The sequence below is a fragment of the Vidua macroura genome, chromosome 3 (assembly GCF_024509145.1).
Source record: "Vidua macroura isolate BioBank_ID:100142 chromosome 3, ASM2450914v1, whole genome shotgun sequence".
Taxonomy (NCBI): domain Eukaryota; kingdom Metazoa; phylum Chordata; class Aves; order Passeriformes; family Viduidae; genus Vidua; species Vidua macroura.
Window position 1 is genome coordinate 90,100,335 of NC_071573.1, and position 23,539 is coordinate 90,123,873.

At 39.1% G+C, this 23,539-nt stretch overlaps 1 protein-coding gene across 5 annotated transcripts in view; it reads right to left on the bottom strand.

The window, feature by feature from the left end:
• ZNF451 (zinc finger protein 451) overlaps positions 1-23,539 on the bottom strand; it is a 33,972-nt gene that overhangs the window by 4,856 nt on the left and 5,577 nt on the right. For all 5 annotated transcript variants that reach the window (XM_053973222.1, XM_053973224.1, XM_053973223.1 and 2 more), the window contains exons 4-14: positions 23,298-23,423; positions 21,893-22,004; positions 21,153-21,303; positions 19,610-19,736; positions 18,070-18,223; positions 16,019-16,166; positions 13,830-15,481; positions 12,685-12,819; positions 9,552-9,682; positions 8,249-8,435; positions 159-233 (exon numbers count right to left, since the gene is read on the bottom strand). In XM_053973222.1, the coding sequence (XP_053829197.1) occupies positions 159-233; positions 8,249-8,435; positions 9,552-9,682; positions 12,685-12,819; positions 13,830-15,481; positions 16,019-16,166; positions 18,070-18,223; positions 19,610-19,736; positions 21,153-21,303; positions 21,893-22,004; positions 23,298-23,423 (2,998 nt within the window). The remainder of the gene's footprint in view (positions 1-158; positions 234-8,248; positions 8,436-9,551; positions 9,683-12,684; positions 12,820-13,829; positions 15,482-16,018; positions 16,167-18,069; positions 18,224-19,609; positions 19,737-21,152; positions 21,304-21,892; positions 22,005-23,297; positions 23,424-23,539) is intronic.

Genomic DNA, 23,539 nt, shown 5'->3' on the forward strand with positions numbered 1-23,539 from the left:
AAACTCATCACAGCATTCTTCACTACTCAAGACTGCCCAGCATAGTTTAGAGAGTATTCCTAACAGGTCACTTGCTGTAAAACTGACTGTAAGTTTAGTTTCTGTATCTTCCATAATTAATAGTGCTCTTGAACACAGAAAAGTAAAAATTGACAGACCTTCCTGTTTCTTTGTTTCTTCTAAGCTCCGCTTCACTGTTTCCTTCACATCTTCATCCTCTTCACTATCTGAACCTTAAATGCACAAATGAAACAAATTACACATTGCTTCTAATAAAGGTATTAACAGCCTCTCTTGCATTTCTTTTACTGTAACACAACTGATTCAAAGAGTACACTTGTTATGATCTAAAAAAATCAAGATAAAAATACATTCCAGTGGTTGTTTAAGACAGCAACTCAAGACAGTTATTTTTCAGCTACCTCCTTCCCCTTCTCCCCACAATCTAGAGGCACATTGCTTCAATTTTTTATTATGTTAAAGCAGTAACAAGAAATAATAGGTGCAGAAGCTACAGTCATTTGTGGGTTTTTTGGTAATATTCAGTTATTAAAAATTACTCACTTTCTATAAATTACTCACTTTCTATAAAATGTATCGAGGATTTAATTATGGGAAGAACTACTTTAGCATTTCTCTGCCTATATGTGACTGCAGCTGTGTTTTATTGCCCAAATACTGCATTTGAACAAGGGAGTGCTAAAACTCAATTGAACAGTGCAATTCAGCAGAGGCTGCTGTTCAAGTCTCATATAAGCAGAAGACTGATAGACTTAATCTGTTAATTTATCACAACCCAACCCAGCCAAAACTCCACAACCTTTCCCTTTCTTAATAACACTCTTCACAGGCTGGTTTCCAGCTCCAGAAAGATGATTTTATTTCGTTTAGTGCACCTGAAGTGTTGTGAGGTTTGTTTGGTTGGTTGGTTGGTTTAGTTTCTTGTTGGTTGGTTTTTTCCCCATTAAACAGAGGCACAGAAAAGTACAGGTTAAAAGCCAAGCCAATGAGTCACGTTATGCATTCATGTTCCTGCTACAGGCTATTGCTATTTTGGGAGATGGTCTCTGTAATGAGGTCTTACAGTATTAGCAATCAACAAGGTCTCCTGCAGTCATACCAACAGAAGTCATCACATTTATTAATACATCAATGTACTTCTGATTACATTAACCAGCAAAGAACTTTCTGATATGGCCATCTAACTTACTGTGGGACTTCTGCCATTTTGAATTACCCAACTTAGCTATTCAAATTGTCAGGTATGCTTCCAAAATTTGTTTTCAAACCTCTGACAACAACTGGTTTGAGCAGAACCTTGCTGACTTTCCCAATTCCAGGAATAAAAATTCCAACAGCTGGTGTCAAACAGTGATCAGCAGCCCGAAATATGCTAGAAACAGATAGTTAAAATGGTATTTCTCCACTCACTTAGCAGACTGATTGTGAACTCTTTTTGGAGCTACCTAGTATTTTCTGAGCAGAAGCTATACTAATTTTTACTTCATTTTCCAAAGCAAAGGAAAGAAAAATCCCCCAAAGCAGTCACTACAATTACTAATGAAAGGGAGGAAAAAGTGCAAAGGAAAGACATTTTGCAAGTGGCTTCTCCCTTATTAACTATGCTTTTAATCTTCCAGCCTGGAAGACACGTCAGACCACTCTAAAAAGTTTTAAACCTGTTAGAGGTGGAACAGTTGAAGCAATCACTCCCTAATTCAATTCTTGGCTTAGTACACACGACATAAAAACACTTCCAGGGATGGGGCATCCACAGCTTTTCTGGGCAACCGGTCAAGTGCCTCACTACCCTCTGAGTAAATAATTTCTTCCTGCCATTTAATCCAAATCTTTTAGCACAAAATCATTTCTCCTTGTCTTGTCACTATTTGCCCATGTAAAAAGTCCTTCATTTTTATAAGGCCCCTTTAAATACTGGAAGGCCACAATGTGGTCTCCTCAGAGCCTTCTCTTCTCCAGCTGAACAACTACAATACTCTCAGCCTTTCTTTCCAGCTCACTAATCATCTTTGTGGCCTCCTCTGGACCCACTCAAACAGATCCATGTCCTTCTTGTACTGAGGACCCCAGAACTGGACATGGCACTCCTAGTGGGGTCTCCTAAGGGCAGAGGGGAGGGGGAGAATCCCCTCCCATGACCTGCTGGCCACTCCTCTTTTGATGCAGCCCAGGATGCCATTGGCCTGCACACTGTTGGCTCATGTCCAGCTTTTCATCCATGAGAACCCCAAAATCCTTCTCCACTGGTCTGTTCACATGCAGCTCTTCTCCCAGGCTGTACTCATGTCTGGAATTATCCCCACGCAGGTGCAGCACCTTGCACTTGGCCTTGTTGAACTTCATGAGGTTCTCATGGGCCCACTCATCAAGTTTGTCCAGGTCTCAGCTTCATGTCATCGGCAAACCTGCAGAGGGTGCCCTCAATTCCAGTGTCTGTGTCACTAGTAAAGAGACTGAAGACCAGTCTCAAGACAGAGCCCTGGGGGTCACCATCTGTCACCAGCCTCCACTTTGACATGGAGCCACTGACCACAGCTCTCTGGCTACGTCCATCCAGCCAATTCCTTATCCACCAGTAAGTCCACCCATCAAATCTACAATTTTGAGATAAGGATGTATGTAGGATGGTGTCAAGGCCTTACAGAAGTCCAGGCAGATGATATCACAGCCTTCCCTTGTCAAGCACTGCAATTGCTCCATCATAAAAAGCCACCAGACTGGCCAGGCAATGTCATAGAATGGTGGAGATTGGAAGGGACCTCTGGAAGTCATAGTGTCCACCCTCCTAGCTCAATCAGAATCATCTACTGCCCAGGACTCTGTCCAGATAGTTTTTGAGTACTACTGAGAAGACAATGTAGTGGGGAGCTCCAAACTAGTTAGATAAGACCTTACTGGATCAAGTGAAAGCATCACTTTCCTCAGCCTATTGGCAACAATCTTCCTATTGCAGCCCAGGGTACTGTTGGACCTCTTAGCCACCAGAGCACACATTAGCTCATAGTCAACTTGGTGTCCACCAGGACCACCAGGTTCTTCCCTACAAAGCCATTTCCCAGCTGGTTGACTCCTGGTCAGTATATATTGATGCTTGCGGCTGTTTCTCCCCAGATGCAGAACTCTGCAGTTCCCTTTGCTGAACTTCATGAGATTCACTGTCAGCCCACTTCTCCTCTGCCAAGGTTCCTCTGGATGGCAGCACAGTTCCTGTGGTGTATGAACTGTCACTCCCAGTTTTGTCTCATCAACACACTTGCTGTAAACATGCTCTGCCCCATCATCTAGGTCATTAACAGACATTTAAAAGGATCAGCCCCTGTACTGGGACACAGCTGGTTCCTGACCCCCATGTCACTGATCTCCATGTTCCAGGTCAGGCTGTTCAGCCAGTTTTCAACCCACCTCAGTTTTCTCATCCAGCCCACACTACATCAGCATATACTCCTGATACTGCTGGCATCTTTTAATGAAGAATGTTTAATTTGAGAAACCAGGCATGTCCTGTCCCTCTTGTTAAAATGCTCAGCATGTGCTATAGCTCTCAACTCCTTTGGTGTCAGAGGAAAAGCAGCTGCCCAGTTCCAGAGGCAAGAGATCTTAAAATCTCTTGTACTATTCTATAGTACATTTTGTCAAATACACATCAGGTAAGAACCTCTGACTGTACCAGTTCTTTCAAAAGAAATCCTACTGCTAACTATTGTCCTCACATACTGACATATTCCCACTGGAAGAATGAGAAAACAGGAAAGCAAACTCCGGATGAATATAGAGATCAGAGTGATTTTTTGACATTTCATGTCTCTCAGAAATCTGTTCTGGGGAGAGACCAGGAACTTTCACAGAATGTAAGCATCACCCACTGTCCTGCCATCAAAGCACCACAGCTTGAATTTGGATTAGCTGCCCACACAGCTCAGGGTAACATCCCCCCACTATATCTTCTTCTATATCCCCCTACTAATCTTCTTTTGCAACCTCCCCAGTTACCACCAACCCTTTCATAATTTCCATCAGGTTTGCCACCAGAGACTCAATTTCCCTTCCCCAACCTTCCTCCTGCTCCCTTACCACACAACACACCTCTTGTCTACTGTACAGTCTCACCTTCACTTCCCTCCTAAAATCCTCCTCCACTTCCCTCCCAAAATACTCATTCTCTTAGTCTTTTCATTAACTCCCAATCTCACGTGCCCCTTTCCTATTCCAATGTACAGTGGAATTCACATCACACTACCTCTCCAACCACTGACCCTTCACCTTTTACAGCGGCTGTCTGGAGTTTTAGTGCTACCTTATAGATACCATTTGTTAACTCAGTCAGGATCCCAGGAATTTCTTAGCCAAAATCTTTAGATCAGTACATCACCCTTACCTTTGTTAACAATCACATTTGGTATGTGTGGCCATGCTGCCTTTTAAAATACTTTCCTTGGCTTCTAGAATCTTTTCTTTCATTCCTTTTTTCATAAGCCCCTGGAGGATCCTTCCCACATACTCTTCCCAATACTTACTGCTCTACTCTCTCTTCACATTAAGGTAATACTATCTGTAAATGCAAGTATAGCTACTCCCTGCTGAGGGTTACCACCTCTCTCCCTCCATGCAAAGCAAGCTTTGCTCTATGGATCTCTGACTACAGTTGCTCATTCAAGTGTAGGACAAATAAAAATAAAGCTCTCAAGCTGCCACTCTCCTCTAATTGCATTTCTTGGAAACTGTGGCCAATATAATTATAGTCACTCAGGCTTTCATCTAACCTTTATCTTAGACTCCTCTCTCAAATTCAAAGCAAGATTTAAGCTAAATCTCAAGAATTCTTTTTGTATGATCTGAGTGGTGAGGTCTTCCCAGTTCATCCACTGGCCTACAACTATTGTTCAGACTCATTATCTTAGCTCTCAGTACATCGCTTTCTCCCTAGGGCATACACATACAAGAGATGCCACTGACATACCAAACCCAGTAGTAACTTCCTGCTGTAGCTAACACAAGGTTACAACTGAAGGGTGACTTTCTTATCACTCTCTACTGCAATAAGTTGTGGCTGCTACAATAAAGGAATATATTACTAGAGAAACGATAATTCACTCATGGTGCATCACTCTGCAGATGCTCATGCCCTTCACATTCAGTTTCACACTCAGGAAAGTGGAGGCTGGAGGCTGTGATTTGCAATCTGTGTTAACTAAAGGTTTGCAAAAACAGAGATGGGACAGCATTCACACTGGACCTCAAACTGGACCACATACAGATGTTCACCCATAAAAATCTTCACTATGGAGAAGTAAAGCAACTATTCTCAATGTTTTTTTAAAAATTTGTTCTTCTGTCCTTGTAAATTATTTTGTTGGCTGTAGGTGAAATGAAAGGTTTTGAGCATAGTTGGAGCTAGGAAGCTTGGGAGCATTCATTAAAATGAACCAGAATCCTGCTCTTCCAAATGTAAAAACTCTCATGGAAGCTGCATTTGGTAGTACTTAAACACTTCAGGCAAGAGTAGCAGATAGATGTAGGCTGGCAACTCCTTTTGTGCACGCTGAAATGTACTTTATGGGTCAGTGAAAGAGGTATGGTGGCTATTTGGCAGACAACACTACATTCAGTATACCACTGACTGACAGGCTCATGAGACAGACTGGCTCTTCAAAAGAAAGGACAAGAAATACTTTCAAAAATTTGTTCTTATTATTTAAAAGAGTCTGTTTTACATAAGAGCTCAGTCACTGAAGGATGTCATTTGAACATAACTGGGAGAAATACAGTTAAGCTAAAGACATCCACTTACACAAAAATAATTTGTCAACCAAAAAGCTGAGGCATTCCTGTCAGTGTCCAGACAGATATGATGACCACAACCTACTATCAACTTTGGCCTCAGCATTGTCCAGCACTTATTAAAAGTGTACTTTCAACACACGGGATATCATCAAGACATAGACAATGGAATAATGCTATTTTTCTGCACACTACAATTTTTTTGTTACAAAGAAAGACATTGAAAACTCTTCCACCCTTCCCAAACCACTCAGCTAATATACATGAAGCTCTTGTCATGTGTTGTGGCTTCAGCATAAAAGCAAAAACCTTCTTCATTTATGAACTCAGGCTTAGCAGCAGCAGAGAACAAGTAAGAATGCCTACTCTTTTCATATCTCAAAGAAAGTTCAAGCATCTCCTCCAGCCAAGGGTTTCCTATAGTAACATACAGTTGGTATTGTATTGCAACATATGCAGAAAATTTTATTTTTATTACTTGCTTTAAAATAAATGCAGTACTACAGTTCCCACAGCAGTTGTGCTGGTAAAACAGTTCACAAGATGCACCTGTCAGATTGCCACATCCAAACACAATCCAGGTGCTCAGAAGCTAATGATAGCTCTGTCAAGGTGATTTAGGGAAAGAGCTTTTTAATTTTGCAGCTCATCCAATACCAACAATGGTCTGATATTTTTCAACATGATTCTCTGCCCTGTTTCTCACTTACATCTCTCTCCAGAATAATAGCCATAGGCTTGAAAAAGTCACAAAGCAAGCAATTCTTGTTTGCATTTCCTTATACTCAGCTGCTTTTCTGTAATAGGTCAACAAGTTATACCAGCCTATGATACACTGCATGACTTTCCACCTCAACCCTCCAATACTGGTTTTGCCACATTAAGACTTGCAAATGATGGCTGATGCTGCTGAGCCACACAATGTGTGTACTATGTGGTGGCTTTATCTTTTTAAAGAAAATACTCTTATAGTATTTTCTTTTATAAACTCTTGGTAACAACATCATCCCAAAATGCAGCAAATACAGACCTATTACCAACAGTGAATTCTCTAATATTCTGTTTTAATACACGACAGGGAGACAACAGCAGCTCTTGCTGTCTGGGTCCCCCCCTTGCTGACACTGACTAAAAAAAGGGACAATTCTGTTCCTTACAAGTTTGGTAAGGAGTGCTAACAGCCAAAGGAATCATGTGTCATTCCATCAATTTCCTGTTCAAGGATTTTTTTTTTTTTTAATAATGACCACATGTCCAACTTAAGTGGAACACACAATGAGCAGCCAGCCAGCAAGTTAAGGTTTGCAGCCTCCAGGTAAGGCCAATTACCATAATAGTAAATATTAATGTAGTAAAGGACATTGAAAGAAGTGTTAAATTAAAAAACTTCTAATGCCTGGGGTGGCCAGAAAACTCTGTAAGCACCTTTTCTGTATCAAAACCACTTAAATCAATTCCAGCTCACCACACGTAATATTTTTTTTCCAGATAGCTATTATCCTATTTTTTTCCCTTTTATCAGTCAATGCCAATTCATCACTCAGAGACAGCACTCCACTTTAATCTTCGTTGTGGAACAGCAGTACCATGTTATAGCTCTCATAAACCTGTATCAAGACTAGCAATGTAAATTCTCAGAAAACAGTTTAGGGTTAATTCAGAAACAACTTTCTCTAATATTCCATGAATTAACAACATTCCAGAACAGCAACAAGAAGCCAAAAAAACCCCAAAAATGTCTACAGAGAAATGTCAAATCTTCCAGGAAAACAGCAAAATACTCTTAAATGCTGATAAGTATTAAAACTCATCTCAGCTCTGGTACCCTTTGCATGAAAATGAGCTGGCTCAATCCTCTTCGATTGTCCTATATAAAACCAATGTGATCATTTTAGCATGCCATTAGAATCTGGCACTCTAGAGAACTTAAAAACTTCCACTAAGATTTTTTTCTCCAAATGGGTGTGTGAGTTGTGCCAGTGAAGACAATTATCAAATGATAGGAAGTAGCCAGGAGGTCCAAGTTAAAATAGACAGAAGTATTTTGAGAAATAATGATGCTTTAGCAGTGACACATTTGTTTCAGACACAGAATAAATCAAGCCAAACAGATCTGAGTACAAACTGATAACTATTCACACAAGAGTGCTTTAAACAGCTTCTCTTGCACTAGAAATGAGTTTTCAGACTGAAACATCAGTTTCTTCTCCTGCTAGAATAAAGACTACAGAGGTAACAGAGTTTTTTGTATTGAAAAAAATGCTTAATTAAGTCTGTTTTCAAAACATGCCCAAGCATAATGATTTTCTGATGTATTATTCATTGAAATACCACTACAATACAAGAAGCAACAAGCAACAGTTTATGTTACCAGTATGTGTGTCCCATTTTTTTATTGGAAAGAACTATCAGTTTACTGGAAAAATTGTGTTTAATGTTTACTTTCTACCTTTTGTGATATCTGAAATGCTGTTTAGCAAGGCACACATCATGTCTCCTTCAATGTGGTGAGGATTCAGGATGCGAGCTGACCGCTGGGTCATTTTAAATTGGTTTTCCAGTTCCAGGAAGCTTTTGTCTCCAGAAAGAATAGTGAAAGGAATTTGCTTGGGCAGGTGCTCATCCAGACGACCAGCCTATACAAAACAAATAACAACTGTTGAACAGAGATCATGTTCTTATGTCATGGCATTTGGCTAGCTTTTCTTTGTAAAGTTTTCTACAGCAATTTATTCCTGCCTTTATGATCCAAGCCACATTATTCCACTGTGAAAGGCACTGTTTTAAAAGTCTGATGCTCATTTCTTCTCTATGTGCAATAGATACTGGTGATGGGTACCAGAACAGTACAGATGGAATATGGAACAAATTCCTAAAAAGCAGCATTTTAGAACTGTCTCTATATAAAACAAGTCATCTCTGCAGAGCATTTTAAACATATCATAAGAAGCATGATGAAACATAAAACCACTGTTGCAAAAATGTGCTTATACATTTAGATAGGTAGTAATTTGTTTAACTGATAAAGCACTATATGGCCTCAAGCTGCACCAGGGGAGGTTCAGATTTTCACTGAAAAGTTTGTTAAGCATTGGAACAGGCTGCCCAGAGAAGCACTGGAGTCACCATCCCTGGAGCTGTTCAAAAATCATGTGGATATGGCACTTGAGGACATGGCTTAATGAGGGTGGTAGTGCTGGGCTGATGGCTGAATTTGATGATCTAGGTCTTTTCCAACCTTAAAATCTATGATTCTACATTAGGAACACGAGTCCCTGTGGCATCCCAGATTCCCATGCCTCACCTGCACATCCCCAACCCTGCCAAAGCCTTAAGTCTACTGAATAAAGGCACTGCTCTTTGTCAGCTCAACAGGGTCTGTGAAACCAGCACCCATTCAACTCCATTGTAAAGATGGATCAATATTTGTTCTACTTGAAGAGACGAAGGAGTTACATATCAGTCTCAAAGAGAAACTGTAAGAAGTGCAGGTTTTTTTACTCTTCAATCCCTAACCAGCTCCCTTCTCCTCCACAACAGACTGTTGTCCTATTCAGGCTAATTTTTAAGTCACTTCTTGACCACCCAGCTCCACTCAACCCAGGTTTATCATTCTTTATAGGGGATGCAGAAGTCTCATGGAGAGAATATAAAAATGTCATCTGCAATTAGTACTTAACATCAATAGCAGATACCATCTGCCACCCTTCTCTGGGTGCAGGACACAATAAAGCAAGTGTGCCCTAACTTACATGAACACAGAGAGCAAAGTCTGCTGCTTCTCTTCTGGTACTGCAACGTGGATGAAGAAAGAAACATCCAATCCTCTTAAGATAATTGTAAATTTTGCAATGCACTGGAGGCTTCCAGTTGCTGTATCCTCCTATACAGTGAAGGGGAATAATATTAATAATAATAAAAACCAAACATGAAAAACAAACAAATATGGGCAGAAACGCCTCTATAAATTAAGAATGCAAGAAGGCAAAAGCAAATATAAAACTGTCTTTAAAGACAGAATTTATTCTGACCAATGTGAAAGCTAAGAAAAACATATAGCCCAAATCCCCCCAGCCTTGTTTTTCAGATAGAAGGCAAAGAAAAAGGAGCTAGCCTGATGCTACTCTATTTTGTACTATTTTTTTTCTTCAAATCCTGAAAATTTTATCTTCTAGATATCATGTGCCTTTAGATACAAGGATGTGATTTTCTCCAGTTTGAAGCACAGTTACGGTTAATGTGCAGAATCAGAAGAGCTCTGAAACAGTACAAATAACAGAAATGCTTCTCTTAGGGAAACCTGTACCACAGGAGTTACACGGTCGACATGCACTACAACTGCCTGACGCATCCCATGTCACAACTCATTAAAAAGAGGATCCAAGATCTGGAGCAACAGCTGAGAGAAATGTTAAGAGTCCTGAAAAACCCATGGATGCAGTCAAGGACAAGCAAAATGAGGCTACAACTGCGAAAGAAGTGCAGGAATTTTCTAAACAGTATGCTAAGCAGGTAGTTACAGGCTGAGAAAATAGGTGGATAATAAAGATGAGTTGAGTACAGACAAAACCAGTACCAGACTGAAGCAAGTTGCATGGGAAAGGAAAGAAGCAGGAAGTCTCTCAAGAAGAGAGGAAACACCAGAGGAGCTTGCACCACAAAAATGCATATGGCACCATAAAAAGACAAGCAAATGAAAGAACAATTTGACCAGAGTAACTATGAATTGTTTAACATTCCAATGGCTAACAAATAATGGGTCTGCAACATGAAGGAAAAAAATGTTGCTTTATCTGCTAGATGACAGAGTATCTGGATGTAAGAAAGGATTTTGAATGGAAAATGAAAGCAGTCATTGATGACACTTCACTTAAGGTCATGGAAAACCAACATTCAAGTAACCAGGCTGCAGAGATGGCTTATGCCAACCTGTCCACCTGCAACCTGACAAAGAAAAGCATTTCTCAGTACATATCTCCTGTTTCCCCCCTGCCTTTTCAGCCTAATTACAAGACGATTATATAAAAAAATTAGTGCAAAGATTTATTAAGAGTCTACACAGAAATTATTTAGTAGAACCTGTACATAAGAAAAAAATGCTATTTGCAAGTTGCTCGTCAGCCCTCAATCTATTTGGGAAAGACTTGTAATCACCACCCCTATTTTTTGGCTGCATAAATGTACAACAAAAGCATTTTTGTCCAGGGCAGCTGAAAACAATGACAGACCTGTATTTATTTTGTTTGTTAGCCCACAAATGGATGAAAGACAACTGAGTATCTGAAGACAGAAACAATACAGAGTCCGGACAATACAATGGAGGAACTTGAAGCAGAGCTAAGACTATACTAGAAACAGGAATAATAGAAATAATGCAGATATATAGTATAAAAATAACAATTAAAAATTCAGAAATGTTGTTTGGGAAATCCAGGGAAAAAATGTTGCTATATTTTCACAGGTTGAACAAACAAGAACAGCATGCCTCAAGTAACTATACAAATCATTATTATGAGAGGGTACCTACAACAATAGATCCAGATGTGCCTGGAAGCCTTAGTGTTCCCAGGCTCAAAACCAACATATTTGACACTAAAACTGGTAAATTTTTCTTTAATATTAATATGGCCTATTTTATTCACAAGTAACTCTTTAGCACGTTTTTTAAGTTCAGGTGCTTCAAGGGCCATTCCCATGAGACAGCCTGCATGCAGCAAACCTATTAGGAGTAAGGAATTGAGCGGCGCTGACATGGGCTGTGCTGTGCCATCAGGCACCTGTGTTTGGAACATCTCTGGGCACAGAACTCCTAAGAAGCAGATACCAGATTACAGGTTCAGGAACACAGATGACTGAATCTCTACCACTTTACATTAACAGCTATACTTGCTCTGCCTTCATCAGCTAACTGGAAAATCTGTTTCTAAGAGGAAAAAAAAAAAAAAAGTGACCCAGGCATCAACAGGCTTTTCTGTAAAACCTGGGCAGCATGAAAACTCTCAGCTTTAAGAATAGCCTTGATTATCTTTTATGGGAAGAAATAATAAAAAAACACTTAGCAATGAAGTGCAGTGCAATAGTGTTTACCAAGCGTAAAACATACCTGACCTACAAATCTGGTAAGATGATGCCTGTGTTTCATTTGAAACTATCCCTTATCTATATTTTACTGATGAAATCAATGTACCACAGACAAAATAATTGTAAAGGTAGGTACAGAGCAAACCTGTAGAAAAAGCATGAGGTGAACAAGCAGTTAGTTCAAAAACAGTCAGATAAGCAAAAGCATCAAGTTAAAGGGATGCTACTGGCAGACTTTGCAAAATGGTATGATCTTTAAGGTCCCTTTCAACCCAAACCATTCTATCATACTATGAAATGCATGACAATGTGAGTTCCATCAACCATTGGTATCTTTAAGATGGGACATACACCTATTGTTGTACAGGATGACCAGGACCACTCTCTACAGAACAAGCCAGAGACAGAACAAAATTAAAAGTCTAAGAGTGCAAAATCATGCCTTCTGGAACTAAAACACCAAACCAAAATAAAAAATCCCAGCCTTATAAGAAAGACTTAGGAGTTAATAAAATCTCTGAGTATTATGGCTGTCCTGATAACTATGAAAATATGATACAGCTTAAGTAAGTTCATAAGGGAAGACAGACTCCTAAACAGCTCTGCAATTCTGGAACTGTTCTACAAGGACTAGTAAGAGCAGTGGAGGTTTATATGGAGTTTGAAAAGTTCAAGAAGCAACTTTAGAAGCCTAGTGCCTTCTTGCTCCTGCTCTTCATTGTCTCAGATTCAAAGAATCTCTGCTCAAGTACATGTGTAGAGTTGTTTATCTTATCTTTTAATTTACTTCAAACATTTTTTTACCTTGAAAACCCCAGATAAATGTCCCTTGGTTCAGGTTAGCTGGCAGGTCTGTGAAAAGGCTTCCCCAGTTGTCCAGATCCACCAACACAATATGAGTCATGGTACTCAGATAGTCAAGATCAGGAAGTTCACCATCTTCAATGGGATAAAAAGGACACTTTTAAAATTCATGTGACTTTCTGGTTAACCAGCTTGCTTTTGAAAATTCTTGTAGTCACATATGTAAGGAAAAGTCACAAAAAGAAAAGCTACAAAACATGATGCTGTTTGGTGACTGCACAGATTTTAAAATCAACTAATTCAGCACTTAATAATGCACAAATTAAGAGAGAAGAGTGCAATCTGGCTATATGATGGTATAGACCTGGATAGTTTTGTGGTAAGCACAGAGAAGCCACCATCCTTCACCAAGACATTTTAATAACTAATTTAATATCCAGCTGTGTACCCCTGACTATGGCAAGTCTCTGTGACATTCAATTGCTTGCATGCATAAAAGCACATAAAATGTTTAGATATGTACATTTTGCTGTACTTCTAGTAAATGTCAACCTCTTAATCAAAACATTATGACACCACTAGTAATCAAGAAACATTTCCAATTCTGAACACAAGAAAACTACATACTGGGAATATAAATTCTCAGCTGATACTGCTTTTCGGCAGGCTAAGAAAGTTGAGATGATAGTGATATAACAGAATTGCCCACACAGAAAGCACTATCAGGCTCATAAATATTTATATATATAAAAAAGGCAAGTTTCTTTCGAATGTGTATGATAGATCACTTTTACACTTCTAGGCACTGGATCCCTAATTGGGGTATCCTTGATGATCCTCTTCCTTTTAACACCAAATTATGCTCCAAACTAATTTGAAAATCAAATGTTTCAGCCTCAGGATTCTCACATCTGCCTTTTTGTTTGGTTTCTTTTCCCCACCAAGACTTCATAAAAATGGCATATAACAATAAATTGTGGAGTCTGAGTTTTGGAAATTCAAGTACTGAGAATTCAGTATACTAAATTCTGAGCTCATTTATAGACTGGATGTAACCAAATGGTATGTGACATGTACTGACAATGAAACAAAGTGTGTTGAGGACAGAAATACTTTTCTAATGCTGAAAGAAATTTTCTACATACTTTCACTAAGTTGTTCAGACTGTTCTAAGTCCTCATTTTTTATTTTATTTCCCTCTATTGGGCCCTGCAGAGGCGAAGATGGTGGTCTGTCCTGAGTTTTGCATGGAGATGCTTGAAATTGTTGCCTGTGAGGTTTTCTGACCACACAAGCCCCACTTGCTGAAAACTTGAATACTGTGTCTTCTGATTCTGATGCAAGACTTGACAGATCAGGTTTCTGCAAGAAGCAGTGTTTCATGTGATAGTGCTGATGTGCACTTTGAAGATCATCAAAGTTTTTGTTGCATGCAGCACATCTAACAACATACATCTCTCCCTTAGATTTTACTGATGTGTGACTCTTGAGATGACTGTTCATATCAGCAATATTCTGTGCCGTTGCAGAACACAAGCAGCATCGAAACCATAAGTTTCCTTTCTGCAGCATGGCTTTCTGACAATTCTCATGATCATTCCTCCTGTTTATTTTGGAGATGTAAGTTGTCCGGCAACCACAGGTTAAGCGGTCTCCTTGTTCGACTGGGAGGAAGTCCTCATCTTTTTTTATTGACAGTTCCACCTGCTCAGGCACAAATGTATAGTCCATGCTATGAAGTGCCTTGTAATGGGTTAGAAATTCTTCCTCTGTGTTGAAGAAGAGATTACCACAAAGGCCACAGAAGTATTTAGTCTGCATCTCCTGATTATGATGCTCTTGGAAGTGCCGCTGTAGCGTTCCTACTTTCCGAAAATGATTTTTACATATGCCACATGAGTACCTGTGAAATGCATGGCTTTCTAAGGACATGCAATGTTGCTGAACACTCTCTTCAGAATCAAACATCTCCTCACAAATGCGGCACTGCCATTTTCCCACAACAGGACCACTTTCAGGGGACAGATCCACAGGGCCAGAAATGCAGTCTTTATCTCCACCTGCAGAAATGCTCACTGCATCAGAAGCAGATGGCATAGGTTCATCTTCTACAGCTTCTTGCTCATAGTAGTAACTATGTCCACCATGAAATTCAGTTACGTGTCCCATAATATCCTCTTCTCTAAGATCTACAGAGCATGCTCTGCACCAGAGAAGAAAATTAGTCAAGTGTGCTCCTCCATGGAATCGACTCATATGCAAGCGGATAATGCTTGAATTTTCAACCAGCTTTCCACACACAGCACACTTATGACAGATCCTATTTGCTGATAAAATGTGCTTTTCTACTGACTCTTCCGTAAAAAACTTTTGAAGGCATTCACAAAACCAGGCTTTTACTTTGCAAGCACTACCTTGACGTTGGTTTGCAACTTTATCTTCACTTTTATCTTTTAAATTACTCTTCCGTTTTGAAGGACTAGACCCCATTTCACTGGAGGACTCATCTGGACTCAAATGTCTTTTAAGCAGTGGTCTTGACCGTTCCACAATGTAACCCAAATGAGACTGATTTTTGTGTTTTCCATTGACATGGCAGAACATCAAGATTGACTCTTCCAGTGTAGTAAAAACTCTAATGTTATGTTGAGTGGTTTGTTTGTGTTGGGTCATCTGATTCTTATCAGCAAACAGTTCATCACAGTTCTCACAGTGACCTTTCGTTTTAAATATCTCTGCAACTTGGGAGACGCTTTTCTTTGACAGTGCCATGGGTCCAGAATTATGACAACGTGTTCTAGAATGGATAAAAAACATTAAGAGGTTATATCACCACCTGAAACATTTGTAAACTTTCAGATGTACTTGATATATTACCAAGTAGCTACGGCATTAATGCACGGAAACAGTGTGCCCTGTGTCCTTTAACCCACCTACCAGCTTGCCAACAAAACCATGCAATGTAAATTTAGTCTCTGAAATTTGAAGAGAATTAGGTGCTAATTTCCAAAGCTAGCATGTAGATTGATGCTTATGTTCTTGACTGTACATTTTCAAAATCAAATGCTGCCAACTTCAAAATAGTGGACCAGCAAACAGCTTTTGTTTTACTGTTACAACAAATACAAAAAGGATCCTGACATTGATCAGCTTTCTGCAGTGTGGGGTAAAGTTAAGGGGGCAGGCTTTTGATTGTTTATTCAGGAAGTCAACATTCAGATGGTCCTAGCTGCCCTGAAATCCACTAGTACCACTGAAAACATGCAGGTATGTCTGCATACCTGTCATTGATCTATGGATGTTCACATTATAAAGACAACTGCCTTTCACAAACCTGAAATGAGCCGTTAATTCCATATGTGAGCGCAGTATCTTGAAGCAGGACATACACTTCACTTGGAAGGAAACCTCTTTGCACAGAGATACCAAGAGGTTCTTTGCAAAGGATGGAAAAGGTAGTGGATGGCCAGACTTCACTGCATCTGTAAAACAGAATGGTAGAAATGCAACCACACGTTAGAGTTTCCCAACAGAATTTCAGCTCTGTGATGACATAATTAATTGCTACTTGTCTGTCACAGGGTTCAGAGTGCAAGTTAACAAGTGTCAGCTGAGCTACAGTAACTGTATAGTACTGGAAGCTGTAACTAAATCCCAAATTTTTTAAACTTCTGTAACGATCTTGTACCTGAATCTGTTTGCATTTTGCTTTTTCATACTTGGTGACTTATTTTACTTCTCTTTTCCTCCTTCTACAATGCCAGGTCCATATCTCTCTTAGGAAGGTTCTTACCTTCTTCTCCTCCACCTATTACCAGCAGTCTACTCTTATTAGATAAAATTTTGTTTTAAGCCATAGAGTATTTTTTCTGAAAGAGCACGCAATTTATTTAACAAGTTCTCACATACCCTGACCATCTCTTTCTCTCTTTCCCATCCTTAATGTTAATTCTTAAACTTTTAGATGCAGGACTTTCTGTTGTTCTGAGCATATATTCCACTGGTAACTCCCAGTACCAGCAGAGTAAGAAAATTCTACTGAAAAGATAATGGAAAATAGTTTATGGGTTATATATTGTTCATATTCTGCACCTTAGCAGGATTTTTTTTTTTTTCTGTTTTAGTAAGATGTGATGATCAGCAGGCAGTAATTTGAGGTTATGCCTTTCAGTTAACTTCAATGACAGATCTCAGGCCATGCTGATAATTATTAAGCATGAAACCTAATGAATACAAAGTAAAACATGGAACAGTCAATTTTTTTCTGAGTTAAGCACTCTCCAACTCTAAAGAAGAAAACACTAATTTGTGTTTTTAATCTTTTCAAAGCAAGAGCTCACCAGTAATCTTTTTTAAAACCTATGACCTGAATTTAAAAGCATCTGCAGTCATCAAATTCAGAACTAATAACCTATTTGAGAATAAAAGTACATTAGAGTGACAATGCATAAGGGAAAGTATAACCATGCAGCTGATTGTCACTTCACTACATGAAGGCAGCACCTGCAGGGGATTCCTTCAAAGCCTCTTCATTTCCTGCAGCCACTCTACGGAATGACAAAAGTGAAGACACACTTACGAAGATGAGAAATAAATATATGAATCCTTCTGGCCATGTAGGCTTGTTCAGAGAGTTACAATGTCTAAAATATGGCCACTTAGTAGTTCAGCTAACAGTGAAGTAAATGCTTTAATGCCTACTGCTTATGTCAAAAATAAAATCAGTACAGCTATGTTGGGCATTAACCCTGTTTGCAACACCATGATCAGACAGATCTTTCCTCTGGACTTTATTAAGCATGGTTCAGGATGTTCCCAGCTCACAACATAACCATCTGCCTTCAGCAGCCATGTAGTCCGTGCAAGCCATCAGACCAGCAGCAATGTTCCAGCTAAGCACTCTAAATTTGCAATTATATGGAGAAGACATTTTAACAAGTCTTTGCCATCAGGAATGCCAAGGACACTGACAAGAAAAATAGCCTCCAAGCACACTACAGACAGTCGAGTAAGGAGAAGAAACTCAACAGCCACTCTGACTGGAATTGAAAAGAAATTTATGTGTTTTGCTCTGAGTCTCTTTCAACATGCTAAACGTAAAGTTACTCAGGAAAGTAGTTGCATGGAGTCATTGGAGGATGAGAAGCTTATATGACAGACTCAACAACATCTCATTACAACAAGTGTGATAGAGGAATAATTTCTACACAAAAACACAATTTTCAAAGCATCACATTTAAGATCTTAAAAGAAAAGTAAGAATTCATTAATAACAAACTTTAAAACCTTAAGCTTTTTTACTCAGCAGAAAAATGTAAGTCACTTCCTATCTTAAGGATGAATTATCAGAAAAAATTAAAAGCAGTACACTTAGTAGCAACGTACCACTCAGTTCAGAAACCTGCAGGAAGTGTTTCTTTTGCGACATATGCTGCCAACACTCATCTCTTTTGGTGAAAAGGAAGAAGCAGTTTGGGCATGCAAAACACTGAATATGCTGTGGAGGAGTACCTTTTTTATGCCCATCATTTTCATTTAGCTGGAAGAGAAAATTATCTATTTAGGAAAAAAATTAAGTCAAGAAACCAGGCCCAGTTCTCACATCCTCTCATTCCTCTCTCATTTCTGTGGTAATATTTTCACTTCTAGATTTCCAGCTACCACATCTGTATTTACCTACAGCCTACCCCTCTGCATTTCAGCTCACAAGACACAAGGAACTGGCCAAAGTACCACTGTCAAAATGAGCTACTTATACACCCTTATTACACCATCAATTTCTCCATCCCCTTCTTGCACCACTGGGAGCAAGTACCTTCCCAGGGACTATGGGCTCCAGCAATTCTTAGCTATTCCCTTTACCCAGGCTCTCAGAAAAAGCTCTGTCAATAAAGCAGCTGTTTTACCTCATGTCAGCTCTCCTCTAATCTTGCTAACCTCTAACTCCCCAAAATGCTGCTCCTCAGAGTAGCCCAAAAAGTCTGTCTTCTGTAGAAGTCAACTCCTTCCACCCGCTTTGCCTCCTACATCAACTTCACAGCTCTGCCTTCAGGGCAAAAATCCTTTAGTTCTGCTTCTGATATTTTTGCTTGCTTCTTTCTACATCACTCTAAGAATCTTCATTATATGCTTAGAGCTTTGATTAGGATTATCCCCCCATTCCTTACACATCAAAGTAATCCCATCTTCTCGCTGTCTGCAAGAGACACTCACTGCCTTTCCCCCACCTTGGCTGCTACTCCAGCTAATGTCCCTGAACACATTGTGTGAGAGGCACACAACTTTGAAGCAATGGAAGAAGAGCAGGGACACACTACAGTGCAGTCTTTCAGCTTGTCAGGTATGACTAATTATCAAGTTATTACTACAAGCAAAATTTAGTCTGATTATCAGGAAGTCTAACACTTCCCCAAATTTAATGCAGCTTCTGGAGACTTGGCGAGAATATTTGTTATCAAAACACCCAATTTTGAAAATGCTATCCACTATCCAATCCTACACCATACTGCTTAAATAAAACCTCCATCTTCTTTTGGCTGCTACTCTTTTCTGTCAAGTTATTTCACCCTAACTTACTGCCTTTACCTTTCATAGTTTTGGAAATGCAAAAAAAAAAAAAAGGGACTATCTATCAACAACACCAATAGATGGACAAGAGTTCAAGACAGAATTATGGTCCTCTTGAAAGCATACCAAAAAGTACAACCTAATGGCCACATCTAAAGGGAATACTGTCAGGCTACACCAGGTGTTTGAAACACAGCAGAATCAGAGAAAACAATCTTAAAGAGCAACAGAGAAAAGAGAGAAAGAGGGTTAAAGAAAAAAACAAAACAAAAAACCCACCAAAAATCAATGCATAATTTTAAGTCTTAAACCCTCTACTACATTCAGTCAGGCGAGTTATTTATCCTTATGCTCTTGCCTTAGATAAAAGATGATCATTGTACTGCTGAGAGGTTGAAAATCTTTCACAGCATATCACACAGGCAAAAGCATTATGTGGGGGTCCATGTAATGTGACTGTTGGGTCACAAGGAGAATGATCAAACCTGGAGAAGAAGAAATAATTAGCAAACTAGTCCCCTCTAAATAGTCAAACAGCTTTTTTTTAATGGAAAAAATTCTGTCCTTTGAAGCTATCAGACCCCCTATCTAACCAACCTAAACTATGAACTAAGCTAAAAATCCCGTCTAACCAATCTAAACTATTAAAATTCCTTACTTCTCCTATCATGAAATGTATCAGTTGAAGTGTCCTGTACAGAGATGATTCTTCCTGCAGCTTACACGTTAAAACAGCCACTCTGGAGAGAAATCATACTGCTTTTAAGAGAACTAAGAAAGCCTTAATTTCCTACATAGACATTTCAATTATTTACTTATTTTTATTTCCCTGTACTAGTTCTGGTTGGGATGGAGTTCATTTTTTGTAGCAGCTTGTATGGTTGCTGTATTTTGGATTTATGAACAACAGTGTTGATAGCAAAGGGAAGTTTTAGTTATCACTGAGCAGTGCTTGCAGAGTGTCACGGTCTTCTCTGTTTTTCAGATTGTCTCAACAGGAAGATATTGGGAGACACAGCTGGGACAACTGACCTCAAATGGCCAAATGGACATCCCACAGCAAAAGACATCATGCTCAGCAATGAAAGTTGGGTGGAGGAGGAAGGAGGTGGGAAGATAAATGCCATCACTCCAAGTAACTATCACACATGGTAGTTACTCTCTATCTGTCTGATAGTTACTCTTACCCTCTGACTGTCAAGTCCTTAATTTATTTCGCAGGTGCGCGCAGCTTTTGCTTTACTGATTGAACTGTTTTTACCTCAGCCCAGTGTTTTCTCACCTCTCCCTACATCCCACTAGGGTGAGTGAGTGAGTAGCTGTGTGGGGCTCAGCTGCCTATGGGGGCTAACCCATGACACTCTCCTCAACTTCTCACCATCCTGCCTACGGACACATTCAGTAGTTAAAAGGCAGTATCTGCTGGAATTGAACACAGATAGACTGAGTACTGACTAGCAAGATCAGCTATGAACACACAGCCTATAGCTTTTGTTCCTCTTTCCCAGCATTAGGGGCTTTTCTTTTTATCTTACCAACAACTTATGTAAGTTGGCCTTTTGGTTTCTTTCAAGTTTGGATGAAGATACAACTAAACTGGAGTACAGAAATCTGACTTCTCAAAAAGACTCAGATACTAAAAAATGCTCAACAAGAGGAAGACATCAGTTCCGAATGAAAAAAACAAACCACACACACCAAGTAAAAAACTAAACCAAATCATCAAAAAAGAAAAAATCCATGAAGCTAGTCTATAAAAATTGTAACATATTAACTGGCTCTCAAAATGGAGCTTTGTCAGTACAGGCAGTCTGAAGCAGACTTGATGCTGGTGTCCTAAGTTAGAGCACATTCATTCATTATTATTCCTTGCACTGAACTCTTGCAACGTATCTCCTTACCTTTGAAGATGACCTAGAAGAAGATGTACATTATCAAACTGTCTGTTGCAATGCATCACGGGACAACATTTGGGACTGCTGTTGACTCGAGTCTGACCTGTCCTCTTAAAAATAGCCCTTCTTCCACCGTTAACAGAGCCTGGTTTCAGACCTGTGTTCCAAAACAAAGTACTTAACCAGAAGCTCAATTAGAGGCTTAAGAAAACAAATAACACACAAGCCCTAAACATTCCACAATGAAACTGTAGTGATTCTTAAAAGCAAACTAACAATCCACTCACTGTCCTTCAATCCTACTACAGTAAGTCTGCTCTTTCACTGTCTCTTCAATTCCCAGTAGTGCAACTTTTCAAACAGTTTGACACCCTTCCTCCAGGTCCTCCAGGCACTATTTTAAATTCATTAAACATTGTGAAGTTACACTTACTTACACTTTCCTATGCAGCAGCTCAACAGTAATATTTTTTCTTCCTAGCAACTTGGCTTATAAAAAATAAATAACATTGCCTTACTGGTTTTTAGACTTTGTATCTTAAATTTTCTAAGTAGCAAAGCATTATAAGAATAGCTTTCATGGAAATAAATGTTTAGAAACTTTCCAATTATATGCTCTAGCAAAATTAATATTGTAGGATTTGGTTATGCACAAGGCACCTGCAAGCTCAATACAATTTTCACATGTTCTACTCTGTAATGCAGGACTTAGAAACCATCACTCAAACTTAGTTTTCTACTCTTACCTGGCATTTTTAACCACTGGTCCACACATAACCTTGCAGCTTCTGTATCACTGTGTTCCCGAATAAATTCTAGTTCTTGCAACCCATGAGCATATTGGGAATCAACTTTCTCCTAAGGTAAAAAACATACCAGACAGTGTTGTGACCAAATTGCAAGAATAAAAGAAAAAGAGAAAAGAGTAAGTATGTATCTCAAAATTTTCATATGGGTTTCTAAAAAACACACCCACAAAAACCTAAGTGAGGGGAAAAAATTCTTACAACTCAACTGACTTCTATTTAATACAATAAAAATTGAATGTAACAGAAAAAAAAAAAGAAAATAAAAAGGCGCTTTCACTTTGAAGACTAAATTTAAGTCTGCAGATTGCATTACCTGATGAAGAGTGAAGAGCCAAGCAGGAGGAAAATATTCATGTTTAACAAAAAGATCTTTTAGCCTTTATTCTCAAGCTGCTTTAAAAGCTACACAGTTACCTCTGACTCCACTTTACAGTTGAAAAACTGTATGTGGAGACACAGATAACCAAATTCAAAGTGGAAGAGACAGAAGGGGGATGTAAGCCTCCAGACTTCAAGGCTACCTTGGACTCTATCTAATCTAGCCTTCTACTCTGTTGTACTACAGTTGCATAGTTTACATAGACTGCAACAAGCTGTAACTATAGTAGAATTATGTGATTTTAAAAGCCTTTAACAGTGTTGAGAAAATTAGGCTGGGAAGTCAGCACATTTTGCCAGCTCTGGATTTACATTCATCCTGGTTCAATTCCATCAAGTTGTTGTAATCCCATTCCTTCAAGATGTCCAGTTCCCCCTGAGAGCAGTCCTACCATTAAGCCCACTGACTGGATCTCCCAGTTTGTAATAAAAGTAAAAAGAACATTCTCTTCAAATGGCTGCAAAGTGCAACTAACAGGACTCAACTTTAAAATTATGCCTTAAACATTGAAAATGTTTTCCCATTATGAAATACTACCTGATACAGATTTAATGCAGCAAACAGTTTCCCAAAAATCTCAGACAAAAAGCAAGGCTTGTTGCACAGTAGTTTGTCATAACTGTTATTTTTCAATTAATTGAAATATTAGAATATCAGAATAATTGATACTAAGGTTCCTCTGCTATATCTACAAACAAGAGAAGAAGTTTTTGCCATTGGTTTTCTTTCATTTAATTTTCCCCCTTAGAAACTGCAATAAGACTAGAAAATTGATCAGTTAAAAGCCACTGAAAAGACAAAGTCCATGTAGTACTTCACACGATGCCTCAGAAGTAGAAGTCTAGTTGCTAATTCCAGGTATGCCTCTCCAATTTCTTTATTTATTTAGTAGGGAAAACAAAGATACTTGTGACTACAAGGCCTTTATTATGCAATTCTTCCAAAATAAAACACATCCAATACCTTAAAGGCTTTGTTTTTCTCTTCTTTTTGCTGTTTCTCTACTTCAACATGGCGTGCCAGACGATCCAGGGTTGATGCAACTCGTTCCTTCTGATAGTCAATGTGATCCTTACGCTTAGTATTTCTCTACAATTGGAAGGTTAAACTCTTATTTGGTGACTGTTACATAACAGACATTAATACAGTGAAAAGTGATGCCCAAGCATCACAACATAATTCAGTAAAGAAACTCTTAGCCTAAG